The 16,548-nt window shown below is 43.7% G+C and overlaps 1 protein-coding gene across 3 annotated transcripts in view; it reads left to right on the top strand.

The window, feature by feature from the left end:
- ARB2A (ARB2 cotranscriptional regulator A) overlaps window positions 1-16,548 on the top strand; it is a 651,099-nt gene that overhangs the window by 442,212 nt on the left and 192,339 nt on the right. For all 3 annotated transcript variants that reach the window (XR_011023128.1, XM_068247503.1, XM_068247504.1), the window contains exon 9: window positions 15,437-15,553. Coding sequence is in view for 2 of the 3 variants with exons in the window: in XM_068247503.1 (XP_068103604.1) it covers window positions 15,437-15,553 (117 nt within the window). In the remaining variant the exon portion in view is untranslated. The remainder of the gene's footprint in view (window positions 1-15,436; window positions 15,554-16,548) is intronic.

The following is a 16,548-nucleotide window of genomic DNA, read 5'->3' as shown; positions in this document are numbered from 1 at the left end:
TGTGGTTAAACCCCTCCCACAGTGTGATGTCAGGACCATGGTTCTGACATCACACTGTGGTAGCCTTGTTGCATTGTGGGAAATAGCTGTTTACAGCTGTTTCCAACTGCCAAAAAAGCAAGCAGCAGCTACTTCCACTGACATCACCTGCCAGCAGTAAACATTTCACCATGTGATAAATGTCAGAACGTATATCAGGGAGAGGAAAGATTTTACAATGTGCAAACACTGACTAAATCATGTATACATAATTATTGTAAATAATCAGTGCCAGGCAGCGCTGTGGGGTGGATCGGAGTCCCCCTTGACGTCACGACATCAGTGACGTCATCCCGCCCCGTCGCCATGGCGATGGGGGAAGCCCTCCAGGAGATCCCGTTCTTTGAGGGGGTGGGGGGATGCCGCTGAGCAGCGGCTATCATGTAGCGAGACTTTGTCTCGCTACATGAAAAAGAAAAAAAAAATTTAAAAACGCATTTGCTGCCCCCTGGCGGATTTTTAGCAAACCGCCAGGAGGGTTAAATCACTGCCCTAGAATATGAGTATGTATAAGTTTCCAAGGTATTGGGAGGAACCCACTGTCCCGTTTTAACTATAGCGCCAGAAACAGCCCTGTTGAAGATCCTGCTCATGTGCTCTAAATGAAAGTATTGCAGGCAAGCTAGATCTACACAGTGCATTCAGAGTAAAGGAAGTGGATGACTGTTAACTTTGGTCCAAGTTAAGAATATAATGTCATGTCTTCTGGAATGTACCTATTGTAAGTGCTAGATCTTGTTTCATTCGCTAAGTGTCTGTGTCTGCTGCATTGCAATGAACAATATTATCACATCACAAAGAATGCAATGATATTCTTATTAAGCTTTCACATTGATTGCAGTGCGATGCAGCGAGATCTGTTGGGATAATGCACTGCATGCAGTGTGTTTACAGGGTAATGTGTGTCTTTACAGTGGCAATCAGACATACTTTCATTGTACTGTCTGCCTCCAGTGTATGGTCACACTGCACCAGTAACGCGTGATGCAACTTTTCAGATACACTAGGATGCAACTGAAGAACAGTCACATCGCAATGTAATCTTGTTTACCTAAATATGTTTCTTCATGGCCATTTTATTTAGCCAGTAAGTAAACAATTATAGGCAGCACAGTGGCGTAGCGGTTAACGCTCTCGCCTTGCATCGCTGGGTCCCCAGTTCAAATCCCGTCTGCAAGGAGTTTGTATGTTCTCCCCGTGTCTGTGTGGGTTTCCTCCGGGCACTCCGGTTTGCTCCCACATTCCAAAAACATACATATAAGTTAATTGGATTCCCCCTAAATTGGCCCTAGACTAAAATATACATGCACTACACAATACATACATAGACATACGACTATGGTAGGGACTAGATTGTGAGCTCCTCTGAGGGACAGTCAGTGACAAGACTACCGATATATATACTCTGTACAGCGCTGCAGAAGCTGTTGGTGCTATATAAATACTAAATAATAATTTTTTTGAAAACTATGGAACTGTTAAAAAAAATTAAGCCTGGGATGAGGCATGCACAGCTATAAAGACTGATGCTTTTGCTCAAGTCTGTAATAAAAATTAAGATTTATAAAATGCTTTGGCATCTGAGTTTTTCACAGAGTTGTTATGATGAATGTTGACTTGTCCTGCCTCAGTTCAAACAAACACAGGGGAAGCCCACGTCTGTAACTGATGCAGGGAATGATGGTGTATCTCCACTCTGTTACTGCCAGAGGATTCATGTTTCTATCTTATCTGAGCAGAAGTCTTTCAGCTGCAGGAAGTCATTGGCTGAACTTCCTGTGGATAACAATTATCAAATCACACAGATGTCATTCCTCTAGTGATGCTTTATACTTGGGGAGAGTGATAACATTGTGTAAAAACTTTACAGCATAGGAAACATGTGAAGTCTTCCAATAAGAAAAGTTAACTGGCTGCACACATCAGTATCACCATCCTCTGAACTTTGCCTGTTTGCCCTGCGTGTCAAGTCACGATCGAGCCTTCAAGGACTGTGTTATACTACCTAGAGAGATTACAGATTATTTCATCCCTGATCTGCTGTAACACAGGTCATACATGGGGAGCCGACGACCCCATCTATATGTCACAGATGACATTCGAGTCTGAGCTTACTTGGGCAGTTTGACTTGGATTTATATATGTACAGTATACCCTGGTTGATGGATTGTTTGGTGGAACATGGAAGAATGGTTGCATAATTATAACATGTACACTTTTCTTTTTGCATGTTTTAATAAACAGGCCAGAAGTCTGCACTATAGTAAGAAGAAACGTAAAGATGATACAGATTTAGCCATTTACATGCCCAGTCAGATCTGTTATCTGTTATAGTTTTCCAGGCAAAAATGAAATTTGGTCTTTTTCCCAAATATATAAGATCTACCCAAGTGGAAATATTTATATTTCTGCAGTCACGAGCCAACAGCTCTGACTGCCATCAACACAGCTAACCGATGGAAATAATGGCCATCACATCAGCCAAACGCATCACTCTCTTATGCTAGGTACACACTATGAGATGTTCTGGCAGATTTACCGTCAGATCGATTATTTCCAACATGTCCGAACTTATTTTCGATCGATTTCCGAGCATTTTCCGATCGGTTTCTGTTCACTTTTGTCGGAAATCGAACGGAAAATGCACGGAAATCGATCGAAAATCAGATCGGACATGTTGGAAATAATTGAGCTGACGGAAAATATGCCAGAAAATCTCAATGTGTACCTAGCATAAGGAAAAGCCGTGAGGTCATAGGTGTGTCATAAGCGGGCAGAATTTTCTGTAAGTATTCATCACTAACTTTTTCTCCTCAGGTTTCTGCTATCTTTAAAATAATTTTTCGGCACTTGAAAAAATACCAAAAATAAGTAAAAAGGTGCTATAAAAATTATTTTGAGTATTTTCTTGCGTGCAGGTGGATTAAAGGGCATATTGTTTACAAGTTGTGAAAATATCATGTGGGAGAAAACTCAAGTGAAAAAGTCAATTGCAAATGGGCTAAAAACTCTTGCTCCTCCGGTACCGCCGCCTACTACATCCACAGACAGCAGATTAATGCAGCAGGGCAACATAGGAATTCTGCAATTTCACACAAAAAAACATACCCGGTATATTTGATAAGGATGATAGTATTTTTTATTTTAATACAGTTCTGTATGTTTAATCAAGAAGGTTAAGTGAAATTCTTATAAAAGTGTCAGACCATCTGAGTAAAGCTTAAATATGTATGGTGAAATTAACATATTGTTGGACCTTTGGTTTTCTGTATATTGCACTTACTTATAGAAGTTGCCGGGGAATAAATAATGGGATATTTATTTGGGATGACGGCGGGAGTATGTTACCTTGATTTTGCTTTTTCCAATCAGGTTTTAGCATTTCCAGCAGCTCAAGTCTAGATTGTTAGTCTTTTGGTATGTAAAACGATGAGAAATAGTCCATAATCGTGAAAGATAAAATAATTGGTATCGTCCATCCTGCATAATGGTGCTCAGGAGAAGTTGGTCAATTGGGATTTGAAGGACCATGAACACGGAAAATTGTAAAACAAAATAAAAATAATTAAAAATGTGTATATATACGAGATGTACATTTGTCCAAGAATAGAATGAATGGGGCAGAGCGTCAGTACCGAACTTTTCGAAAGCTTGCAATAAGCCATGTTAGTCATTAAAGGTATTACCGGAATCAGTGTTGGTGATGCCGTGGCTGGGTAGTGTAATGGTTTAGAGGTCTGCCTATGATACAGGAGACCAGGTTCAAATCTCAGCTCTTCCTGTTCAGTAAGTCAGCACCTATTCAGTGAGGAGACCTTGGGCAAGAATCCCTAAAGCTGACCATACACTTATAAATTTCCACTCAATGTTCCAAAACAATCGATTACATTCAAAAACGATTCATTTTTAAAGGAATCAATTCCTACCATACACTGCACAACAATTTCCAATAGATTCCAGCAGGGAATCTTTTGAAACTTGGTCAAACTGCAGAGTTGCACTGTTCAATGCAGTGCAAAGCTATAGGCCATCGATCTGCCAATGCTATTGCCCCACCCCTGATTGATTTAAATTTTCCATCCTGTCCGATTGAGTCTTTACATTTTTTTTGGTTTAAAATGGACCACAAATTGATCACTCTGACAGTCGATTCCCAGTAGATGAATTAAATCTGCATGGAATCGAATAAGAAAATCATTGAGTGTATAACTACCTTAACACTGATGCCTACTGAGCATGCCCTAGCAGCTGCAGCTCTGCCGCTTTGAGTCCAACAGGAGAAAAGCACAATATACAGTGGCTTGCAAAAGTATTCGGCCCCCTTGAAGTTTTCCACATTTTGTCACATTACTGCCACAAACATGAATCAATTTTATCGGAATTCCAAGTGAAAGACCAACACAAAGTGGTGTACACGTGAGAAGTGGAACGAAAATCGTACATGATTCCAAACATTTTTTTAAAATAACTGCAAAGTGGGGTGTGCGTAATTATTCAGCCCCCTTTGGTCTGAGTGCAGTCAGTTGCCCATAGAGATTGCCTGATGAGTGCTAATGACTAAATAGAGTGCACCTGTGTGTAATCTAATGTCAGTACAAATACAGCTGCTCTGTGATGGCCTCAGAGGTTGTCTAAGAGAATATTGGGAGCAACAACACCGTGAAGTCCAAAGAACACACCAGACAGGTCAGGGATAAAGTTATTGAGAAATTTAAAGCAGGCTTAGGCTACAAAAAGATTTCCAAAGCCTTGAACATCCCACGGAGCATTGTTCAAGCGATCATTCAGAAATGGAAGGAGTATGGCACAGCTGGAAACCTACCAAGACAAGGCCGTCCACCTAAACTCATAGGCCGAACAAGGAGAGCGCTGATCAGAAATGCAGTCAAGAGGCCCATGGTGACTCTGGACGAGCTGCAGAGATCTGGGGGAATCTGTCCATAGGACAACTATTAGTCGTGCACTGCACAAAGTTGGTCTTTATGGAAGAGTGGCAAGAAGAAAGCCATTGTTAACAGAAAAGCATAAGAAGTCCCGTTTGCGGTTTGCTACAAGCCATGTGGGGGACACAGCAAACATGTGGAAGACGGTGCTCTGGTCAGATGAGACCAAAATGGAACTTTTTGGCCAAAATGCAAAACGCTATGCTTGGCTGAAAACTAACACTGCACATCACTCTGAACACACCATCCCCACTGTCAAATATGGTGGTGGCAGCATCATGCTCTGGGGGTGCTTCTCTTCAGCAGGAACAGGGAAGCTGGTCAGAGTTGATGGGAAGATGGATGGAGCCAAATACAGGGCAATCTTGGAAGAAAACCTCTTGGAGTCTGCAAAAGACTTGAGACTGGGGTGGAGGTTCACCTTCCAGCAGGACAACAACCCTAAACATAAAGCCAGGGCAACAATGGAATGGTTTAAAACAAAACATAATCATGTGTTAGAATGGCCCAGTCAAAGTCCAGATCTAAATCCAATCGAGAATATGTGGCAAGATCTGAAAACTGCTGTTCACAAACGCTGTCCATCTAATCTGACTGAGCCGGAGCTGTTTTGCAAAGAAGAATGGGCAGGATTTCAGTCTCTAGAGGTGCAAAGCTGGTAGAGACATACCCTAAGACTGGCAGCTGTAATTGCAGCAAAAGGTGGTTCTACAAAGTATTGACTCAGGGGGCTGAATAATTGCGCACGCCCCACTTTGCAGTTATTTATTTGTAAAAAATGTTTGGTATCATGTATGATTTTCGTTCCACTTCTCACGTGTACACCACTTTGTATTGGTCTTTCACGTGGAATTCCAATAAAATTGACTCATGTTTTTGGCAGTAATGTGACAAAATGTGGAAAACGTCAAGGGGGCCGAATACTTTTGCAAACCACTGTACATGTTCTGGGTCTTGTGTTGCTGTCTGCATTTATGCTCCTCGACTAGCACCGGACCATACTTCACTTGCTTTAGGTTTCCATGAAATGTGCTGTCATTTAAGCTGTTTGAAGACTTGTTAGTCTGGATATCTACTTCTTAATGCATGGTACATGCACCCTGGGGAGTTCTTTTGATAAGTTTGCTACTCCTGCGTGTCAAGTCAACTTTTATCCAGTATGAACCAGGCAAGGTTTGTAAACTTTTTTTTCATGATGTGGAAGAAAATGTTTCACAAATCCAAGCCAGGTTTGCACTATCCTTTTATACTGATTAACAATAGCCTTATAATACTTCAGATTGTGGCAAAATGCATTGTAATCTGAACCACCCGCGTCGTGTGGGAAAGGCAGAGAGTAGTCCACTTTGGGGCAAAAACACATATGACATGCAATTTCTGAGCTAACTATTCAAATCATTGACCACTGTGTCGGTATGCGTTTTTCTGCATGTGGCAAAGCACACAAGACTCTGATAATTATGCTTCTACAGAGTATTCGACCCAATGTAACACATATGTGTGTGTGTGTGTGTGTGTGTGTATACACGACATCCGACAAGCATATTCTCTAGCTTAGGCCATGCGCCCTTCAACCCTGCATCTACATTACTCCTCACTAAATAACCTAATGCCTGTACATATACTGTATACTTCCCCCACCTCTTGTTTCCACCCCATTCCTTTAGTTTGTAAGTTTGCAAAGGCAGGGCTCTCACCCTTTTGTGTCATGGAATATTATTTCAATTGCTTGCAGTCTGTTATACATTTACACATTTTAGTCATTATGTTAAATTTGCTATTGTAATTACCTGTTCTGTATTTTGTACCAGTGTTCATATTTATTATTTATTTATTGTATTTATAAAGTGCCAACATGTTACGCAGCGCTGGACAATAAATAGGGATACATACAATATATAGGGGTGACATACAGCAAAATGACAATACCTGAATACAAGAAAGATCAGATCATGCAGCACAGTATGAGTACAAGGTAATGCTTAGTCAGTCACTGGATGGAGCATGGAGATTAGGCAAGTTAGGTTCACTCAGATGCCTAGCATGGGTTCACAGTAATGGAGGTGCATGATCAGGTTGGACACAAAAGGAGGAGGACCCTGCCCAAAGGCTTACAATCTAAAGGGAGAGGTAGGGACACGAGAGGTAGGAGACCAGAGTTCAGCTGTGGGTTTAGAGCACTTGTGAGGGGTAGTAGGCCAGAGTGAAAAGGTGAGTTTTGAGGGCTTTCTTGAAGATGTTGGAGGGGGCTGCCCTAATGGGTGGAGGTAGGGAGTTCCATAGGGCTTGATTCACAAAAGAGTGCTAATGGCCATTTTCGCGCGAATTTTCGCATTGCGCGCGATCGCAAATTTTCACGCGAAACGATAACGGTTACGTACGCAAACGTGAATTTCCGCGCAAAAACGATATCGATTTCGTGGTAAAATTTGCGATCGCGCGCAATGCGAAAATTCACGCGAAAACGTCCGTGCTAACAGTTAGCACTCTTTTGTGAATCAAGCCCATAGTGTTGGAGCAGCTCTTGAGAAGTCCTGGAGGCGTGCATGGGACTGGGTGATGCGGGGGGTGTTTAGGCGAAGTTCATTGGAAGAGCGGAGTGAGCGGCTAGGTGTGTACCTCTGAGTAAGATCGGAAATGTAGGTTGGACAGGTTTTGTGGACAGATTTGTAGGTCACACACAGTATCTTGAATCTGATTCTGGACTGAATAGGAAGCCAGTGGAGGGATTCAAGGAGGGGATCCGCCATGGTGAAGCGATGGGAACAGTGGATAATTCTGGCTGCTGCATTTATGATGAACTGCAGTGGGGCTGTTCGGGTCATAGGGAGACCAGACAGCAGGGCATTGCAGTAGTCAAGGCGGGAAATTATGAGGGCATGGATGAGGAGTTTGGTGGTGGCAGAGGTCAGGAAAGGGCGAATCTTACAGATGTTACGAAGGTGGAAGTTGCAGGACTTTGTGAGGTTTTGGATGTGGGGAGTGAAGGAGAGTGCGGAGTCCAGGGTGACACCCAGACAGCGGGCTTGAGGTAGGGTGAATGGTAGTGTGGTTAACAGTGACATGCACATCTGGGAGGTTTATGGATGTCCGGGGTGGGAAGATCATAAATTCCGTTTTGTCTAGGTTTAGTTTCAGGAACCTAGCGGACATCGAGGAGGAGATGGCTGATAGACAGGAGGAGACCTTGTCCATGGTAGTGGTGGATATGTCAGGGGTGTGGAGGTAGATCTGGGGGTCATCTGCATACAGATGATAGTTAAAACCCATGGAGGAGATAACCTTGCCAATGGAGGATGTGTATAGGGTGAACAGTAGGGGGCCAAGGACCGAACCTTGGGGGACTCCCACCGAGAGGTGGTTGGGGGTGGATGAGGACTCATTGAAGGCGGTCGTGAAGGAGCGGTTGGAGAGGTAGGATGAAAGCCAGGACAGGGCGAGATCGTGAATGCCCATGGACTGGAGGGACTGGAGGAGTAGGGGATGATCTACTGTGTCAAAAGCTGCTGAAAGGTCAAGAAGGAGGAGAATGGAGTATTTACCTTCAGCTTTAGCTAAGGCAAGGTCATTGACCACTTTGGTGAGAGCAGTTTCGGTTGAGTGGGCAGGCCGAAATCCAGATTGCAGTGGGTCTAGCAGTGAGTTGGCATTGAGAAACTGGGTCAGGCGTTTGTGAACCAGACGCTCAAGGAGTTTTGAGGCAAAGGGGAGGAGGGAGATAGGACGGTAGTTGGAGGGTAGCGAGGGGTCGAGGGAGGGTTTCTTGAGCAGGGGTAGTACAGTGGCCTGCTTGAAGTCTGAGGGGAAGGTGCCTGTGGATAGGGAGAGGTTGAACAGGGTAGTGAGGACTGGGGCCAATTCCGTGAAGTGAGGCTGGAGTAAATCAGAAGGGATGAGGTCAAGGGGGGGAAGTAGTGGTATGGGAAGTCTGCAGTAGGTGGATGACTTCCTTGGTGGAAGTAGGAGTGAAGGATTTGAGGGGAGGATAGGGTGGAGGAGGAGCTGGTTGGGAGGGGGTGGGTGGTGAAGATTTGAGATTGGATATTTCCTGGCGGATAGAGACAATTTTGTTGGTGAAGTGGGTGGCTAAATCTGTGGCAGAGAGGGAGGAAACAGAGGGTGGGGGGGGGGGGGTTTAAGCAGGGAGTTGAAAGTGGCAAAGAGATGCCGGGGGTGGGAAGCTTGTGCTCCGATGAGCTTGGTAAAGTATTCCTGCTTCGCATGAGCAAGGGCAGTGTGGAACTGCATCAGGTTGGTCTTGTACTGTAGGAAATCCTGGTTAAGTCTAGATTTCCCCCATTTCCGTTCAGTGGCGCGTGTTTCCCTCTGGAGGTTGCGAGTATGGGTATTGCGCCAGGGCTGGGGGTTAGGGGGTCGGTTGCGGCGAAATATTGGTGGAGCCGCTTTCTCTAGGGCTGATGAGAGAGTTTGGCGATACTGAGCTGCAGCAAGATTAGGACAGGTTAGGGTGGGGAGAGTGGAGGAGAGGGCATGGAGGGGGTCAGCAAGGACGCTAGGGTTGAGCTTGCGTAGGTCTCGCTGCCATCGACCAGGTGGGCGGGCGGGTAGTTTGGAGGTGCCTTCCGTGAGGAGGTTGAAGGTGAGAAGGTGATGGTCTGAGGGTGGAAAGGGTGCGATGTCAAGGTCTGCAATAGCGGTGGATTTAGTGAATATAAGGTTGAGAGTGTGACGTGCAGTGTGAGTGGGGGCGTTGGTGTGTTGTACTAGTCCAAGTGAGTTGGCAATGGTGAGTAGCCGGGTCACAGCGGAGCTCTGGGCTTCATCGATGGGAATATTGAAATACCCAAGGATGATGGTGGGGAGGTCAGAGGAAATGATGTGAGGGAGCCAGGAAGCAAGGTCATCGAGAAATTGTGGGGTGGAGCCTGGAGGACGGTATAAGACTGCAACAATGGCAGGGAGGGGGTGGTAGAGGCAGATGGTGTGGGCCTCGAATGATGTGAATTGTAGGGTGGTAGGTGGGGTGAGGACATGGAAGGTGCTGGATGGGGAGAGGAGCAGACCCACCCCTCCCCCGGTCCTGTTGTCTGGTCTGGGGGTGTGACTGAGGTGAAGCCCACCATAGGAGAGGGCAGCCTCTGCGGCAGAGTCAGAGGGGGTGAGCCATGTCTCAGTGAGTGCGAGGATGGTGAGAGATTTGGAGAGGAAGAGGTCGTGGACTGCTGTAAGTTTATTGCGGACGGATCTGGCATTCCAGAGACTGCATATTTGATGGATATCATTGTCTGTATCATTAGGTATCCCTTGTTTGTTTTCTTACATTGTACAGCGCCACGGAATATGTTGGCACTTTATAAATAAATAATAATAATAATACACCTTTGCAAATGGCTTCATTAAAGTGGATCCGAGGTGAACTTTTACTCATTGCATAACTGTGTTTCTTTTCTATTGTTTATAGGGCATTCCTCAAGCCAAATACTTTTTTGTTTTAATACTCTAGTTCCCTATAAACTAAATAAACCACGCCCACAGATTTTCAGAGAGCCTTGGCAGTAGCAAGGGCTCATGGGAGCTCAGTCTGGGCAGGAGGAGGAGGAGGTGTTACTAGCCATTGATTTCAGAGGCAGAGGGGAGGAGTTTTTATTAGGTTTTTATTAGTTACTAGATTTTTTTCACAGGCTGAGTGCTCAAGATACAGATAAGCCTGCCTCTGTGTAATGTTTACAAACAACATGGCTGATGTCATTGTATCATAGGAAGAAATAATCGTTTCTAAACTTTAGATAAGATATATAGACAAGTTACTTGTTATAGTTAGTTTTTCATCTCCGACCCGCTTTAAGGACATTGTGAGATCTAGATCAATGATGATAAACTATGGTTTCCAAGGGCCATCAACTATAAATGTTTTACAAGGCAAAATTATTTGTGGTGTACATCAACTGGCGGTGCTAATTGCTCTGTTGTGCCTCTTTCTGGTAATGAAGGGATTGTAGCCTTTTATTGGTCCTTGACGAACATAGTTAAGGCAGTGTAGTAAGTGGGCTGCAAAATTAGCCAAAGCAACTTCTCTGTTATGTCTAAATGTAAACAATTCTTTGTTTAACCTGGGGTGAATCTCTACGTATGATCCATACATATGATCCATATACATCATATAATACTGTGCTCAATGATTAGGTTTAAAATGGCCAATTGGGCCACAATAAATACATTTACTAGCAAAAATGAATTGTCTACAAGGTTCTTATTACAGCATTTTTAGATTGAAATCTGTCAACTCATAAAGTGTTGCTTTGGCATATGAGAAGATCCTCTCATTTTCCATGGACCATATTCCAGTTTGCACTGTTTTGTGATGGTTAATTTTAGAATTCGGCCTATTAATTAGTTTTATTAAAATCATTATTAGCAGTCGCTGTGAACACATTAACAGGTGTGTCAAATTCCCTATTGTAAGGAAAAACACATGCGTTACTCTACCAGTAATTTCATGGAAAGTGTGTGCTTATAAACAGAGCTAGGTGCACTATTGTATGACTGAGGTATGGTCGGTATCAGATTGGATCATAGCAAGGAAATGACCAAATTTGATTGTAAGAAGTACCAGGTTACATATCGAGAACAAGTAAACCATGTAGTCAGACTTCAGTCAGAACACCTGATCCGAATAATTGTTCTGGGTTCATGACAAGGTAAAGGATCAGCACAAAAGCCAAATGAGTAGCGTGTTTTTAAAAAGGAGTAAGGCCTTTTTCAAATGGACAACTGAACTGCTTGCTTGTCAGGTGCTTTTTAGCTGTAATTTTACTGCAGCCGGATAACAGCATTTGTAACTCCACTCGTATCAGCGTTTGACATGTAGTGGAATTACCCGGTGGCAAAAAAAATGCCAAGTTGTGATTCAATCGGGAAGCCACCTCTCCACTGCCCGTGTGAAGCACTAGCCTGCCCCAGCTGGTGTAGCCTTCAGCCTTGCATGTGAAAGAATCCTAAAGATGGCAGCTTCCATACTCCCAGCATCGCAAGGTCACCTCAAGCTGGCCAAACGAGTATTGCATTCTAGTAACTTTTTGGGCAGATAATGATCACAAGCCAAATGGAGTCTTAGAAATCCTTCTGTAAAGGAGATTTAAAGTTAACCTGTAAGTTTGAAAAGGAGAGAAATCAGTCATCTGATTAAGCCTTATTTCTGCTTGCTCACATATAGGCACATAAACATTTAGCTACAGAGATATGAGAGTATCCTGGCATGTTTACTGCAAGTCAATGGAATAATTGGGGGTTAAAATGAGTAACTAGTACCTACCCTGTAGAACTAATTACTCATGACAAGACAAATAACATTTATAGTGCGCTTTTCTTCTGGCGGACTCAAAGCACTTCAGCTGCAGCCACAAGGGCACGCTCAGTAGGCAGTAGCAGTGTAATGGCCCATACTCACGGGCTACAATTGTCGCCCGTGAGTATGCGGCGTTGCACGGGCGCGCACCCCGAACTGTCGCTCGTCGCTAATGTTGCCAGGCGATTGAACCGCTCAATCGACTGTCGACAGTCGCCGCCGCAACTCCGCCGCAACTGTCGCTAGTCCGCGTGAGTACGCGGACTAGCAACAGCAACAAGATAGGGATACATTGGGCTTCCGGCGGGGGGAGGAGCAACAGCGACATCTTCCACCGCATCAGTTGCCAGGTCCCTCCGCCGTGTGTATGCGGAGGGACCTGGCGACGAGTTGTCGCCGGCCTGTCGCGCACACGCTCACGTGTGCTGGCGACAGGCCAAAACAGTTGCCCGTGAGTATGGGCCATTTGGGAGTCTAGCCCAATGACTCCTTGCTGCAACAAGATAGGACATTTCTAGGCAGTTCATACTCCACACAGTGAGTAAAGATTGCAATTTCTTTATTTTGGAAATACATACTTGATTACAATGTGAAATTATAATTTTTTATTTAGTTTTTTGTAAAGTTAAATTACAAGAAGATTTGTGGCACAGCTGATACACCACAAATCAGCTGCTCCATTCCCTTCATTGTCTCCATTTTGTTCCTCATAGCCTGTAACCTTTGTTCACTAGAGGTTATGGTATGAGCCCGTGCTTTCAGGAACGTCCAAGTCAATAAGCTCAAAAGTAAAGGCATGATTGGTGTAAATGGGCAAAGCGAGCCTAAACATGTGGGAGGGAGATTAGCATAACTGCTTTGTTAGCTCTGAAAACACGACTTGATTACGTTAAAAAAAAAAAATTAAAAAAAGCTACAAGATTATAGTAGAACTACAAATGTTGAGGGCAAAAGTGTACACTCTGCATTTGCTGTCTCCTCTTTCTCAAGCAGCAACACTTCTTCCATGCCCAGGCATCCCCTTTTGCAGCAAGCAAAAGTTTTTTACACTTGCGCTAAACAAAATAGTGATGGCCCTTTAAATGTACCCTCGGTGCAGCTCTCTTGTGCTGGATGGAGCCAGTCACTAGTAAAAACAGAAGGGTAAGGGGAGACAGAGAGCGCTCCGATGGTGCATTACCATAGATATGTACTTTGCACACGCTTAAAATGATGTACTTACTATTTGTGTAGATGTACTGCGCCTTGCATAGTCCGTCAGTGGGTCGCCTCAGCCTAATCCACAGGATTGGATTAGGCTGAGGCGACCCACTGACGGACTATGCAAGGCGCAGTACATCTACACAAATTGTAAGTGTATCATTTTAAGCGTGTGCAAAGTACATATCTATGGTAATGCACCATCGGAGCGCTCTCTGTCTCCCCTTACCATCCCCTTTTGCAGCACCTGCCCAGTCCTCTATAGCTTTTCTAGAAATCCAGTCCTGGTGTGGTGGACTTGTCATGTGGCCCACTTTTTATTCCATTTTAGTCCATATTGCATTGTACTATCAGACCTACCTCGTTTTTGAGTCGTTGGAAATTTCTCTTATGGCATCAGGCCCAGTGTCACTAACCTTGGCACATAGAATGGGCAAGTCTTAATTTTCTTAAAATCAATTTCTTATCAAGTTTCCGAAGAGAAATTAGTATTTTCTTTTCAGTAATATCCATTGAAGGTAATACATTATGGAAAACCACTAAAATGCCTTGGACTCCCCTTCATTCATTAGAACTGAAGATGTTACGGTTTCAAAATCAGATATTGAAGTTGATGCTCCCTCAATAAAGCAGGTAATTTGGGCTCCTTCATGTGCCTTGTAATTTGGGTGCTGTGTAGACTGCAATATTAATAGCAGCAATAGCAGTGCCCAGTTTAGAATTTCTGCCAGATTCTGCTCATCGCGTCATCAGCAGAAGCCGGCACTAGGGAAGTCGTGAGGTCTCTGATTGCTGCTCGTGCAGATAGATTAGGTGAGCTGTGCTGCTTAATCCATGGGGGGGGGGCGCAGAGGAGGACAAGGGAACAATACAGGGAGTCTCCGGCATTGTGGCGGGTTGGTGGCTATTTGTAAGTCGGGACTCCCTGTATTTGCTATATAAGATGCAAGTGACTTTTTCTCCCCAATTTTGGTCTGTCGACGAATGTTAGGGGTAGGTGGGGAGTTAGTGTTAGGAGTAGGTATAGGGAAGGGTTAATGTGGGAGGTAGGTTTGGTAAAGCAATAGTAGAATATTGGTAAAAAAAAATACTGATATTCTACTATTGGCATTAGCCAACTTCCGGTATTTTGACAATATTGCTGGTATTCTACTCGTGGCTTCAACTGCCGCCCAATTTCAGGATGCCACTTTTCAGAGTACGCTCTCTCAATTTTGTCAAGATATACCACAGCCTTTCTGGAAATAGCTTGATATATGTAACTCTTCCCAAAGCTTGTATAAAGGTCTCTGCTGCCCACAAAGTGTGCTACAAGTGTTCTTTTCCATCCACCACCTAAAGGTTCGAGGGCTCTCCTGGCTTGACAGGAAGACAGAGTTAAACACATGAGGGAGGTTGATTATTTCATCTTAGAGCAGAACCTCACTAAGTCAATATTCATAGACTGTGTTGTATGAGGGGACTTGGAGTTGCTGGTCTGGCATTTGATGAAGCTACAACAGGGTGGAGACACGGAAACTATTTGGCATCTCTGAAAATTTTATTTATTGTAAGAATAATTTGCCATATTGTTGTGTACCAACATTGTTTTTGTTGCAAGAAAAAGTGGTTGACTAAAAATAATACATTTTTAAAGCAACAAGTGTTAATATTTTTCTAAAATGTATCCATCTCAAAAAAAGGTGAACTTAAATCTTTTTATTTTTTTCCTTTTGTTACTACCAATATGTAGAATTACAGGACAGTACTTATAATGGAAAACAGCATTGCAATTTCCTAGTTTACTGCTAGTCTTTAGCTACATAAACTTTAATCTAGGACCCCATCAAAGTTGTCCCAAACACAGGAAGTCTACGTTTGAATAATTGCTCAATCTATAACACAGCTGGATTAATATCCTACATTTTGCATATGTTTCTCAGACCTGTTTTTGTTCTTTCCCGAACAGATGATTCAGCGTGAAGCTGATGTGAAAAGTAAGGTCACCGCTGTAGCGCTGACAGACTCCGTTCACAATGTGTGGCATCAGGAAGCCAATAAAACGATCAGAGAATGGATGCGAGAGGTAATAATTGTTTCTTTATCTTTATATATCACCAGAGAATAGCAAATAAAAGAAAATGGCTTAGCACATTAAAAAAGTCACAAGTCGTTAAAACCGTTTGATTTTTTTAAATACCACACAATATCAAGGACCTGATGATCAGAAAGTTTCAGGAATCTTTACCGCATTCAAGTAGAGGTAAAACACCATTTTGCTATTTCAAAAGTAATAAATACATAGTAGAATATTGTGCAGATGTTTTTGGGGTGGGCTTTGGAACGTTTTAGGACTCTTTGTGAATCTGTATTTTCCATACCCCAATTTTCCTAAAAATAAGATCTACTCTGAAAATAAACCCTAGTATGATTTTCTTCCGGATTTTTGAAGATCAGCAAAATATAAGGCTTAGGCCAGGTTCACACCTGTGTTTAAAAAAAATTGAGTTCGCGGAGATCGGAACAGATACTGTACAAACGGAACGGATGCGAACGGATCCAATGTTAACCTATGGATCCGTTCACATCCATCCGTTCAAACGGATCCGTTCTGCACAATCCGCTGAACGGACCACAAGTTTACTGCAGGACCTATTTTTCCGGAACGCTGAGTCCAGCGGACCGGAAACGTAAGATAAACATAAGATGAAGACGTGCATTGAGGGCAATGGGAGAACGGAACGTTTTTTTCACAGTAGTGCAGAAACGCACCATTTAGGAGCAAAATCCACTGGGGGTGGGTGTCTGGGGGGATGTGGGGACGCAAACCGGGCCTAGTGGATTGAGCAGCCGGGCAGGTAAAGGAGGGTTAAAAAGTACCCAGGCTTCCGTCTTCAGTTACAGCCGGGTGGTTTCTTCCAGGCTTCAGTCTTTTTCCACCTTCAATTGAGTCCCACCTCGCGTCACGTGAATACACTTCCTCTTTCAACCTGGAAGAAGGAAGCGTGGTAGTCACATGACGCGAGGTGGGACGCATTTGAAGGCGAAAGAAGTCAAGCCTGGAAAAAAACGCCTGTCAGC

The sequence above is a fragment of the Hyperolius riggenbachi genome, chromosome 1, assembly GCF_040937935.1.
Source record: "Hyperolius riggenbachi isolate aHypRig1 chromosome 1, aHypRig1.pri, whole genome shotgun sequence".
Lineage (NCBI taxonomy): Eukaryota > Metazoa > Chordata > Amphibia > Anura > Hyperoliidae > Hyperolius > Hyperolius riggenbachi.
Note: the sequence above shows the minus strand (reverse complement) of the source record. Positions and strands in the feature narration are given on the sequence as shown.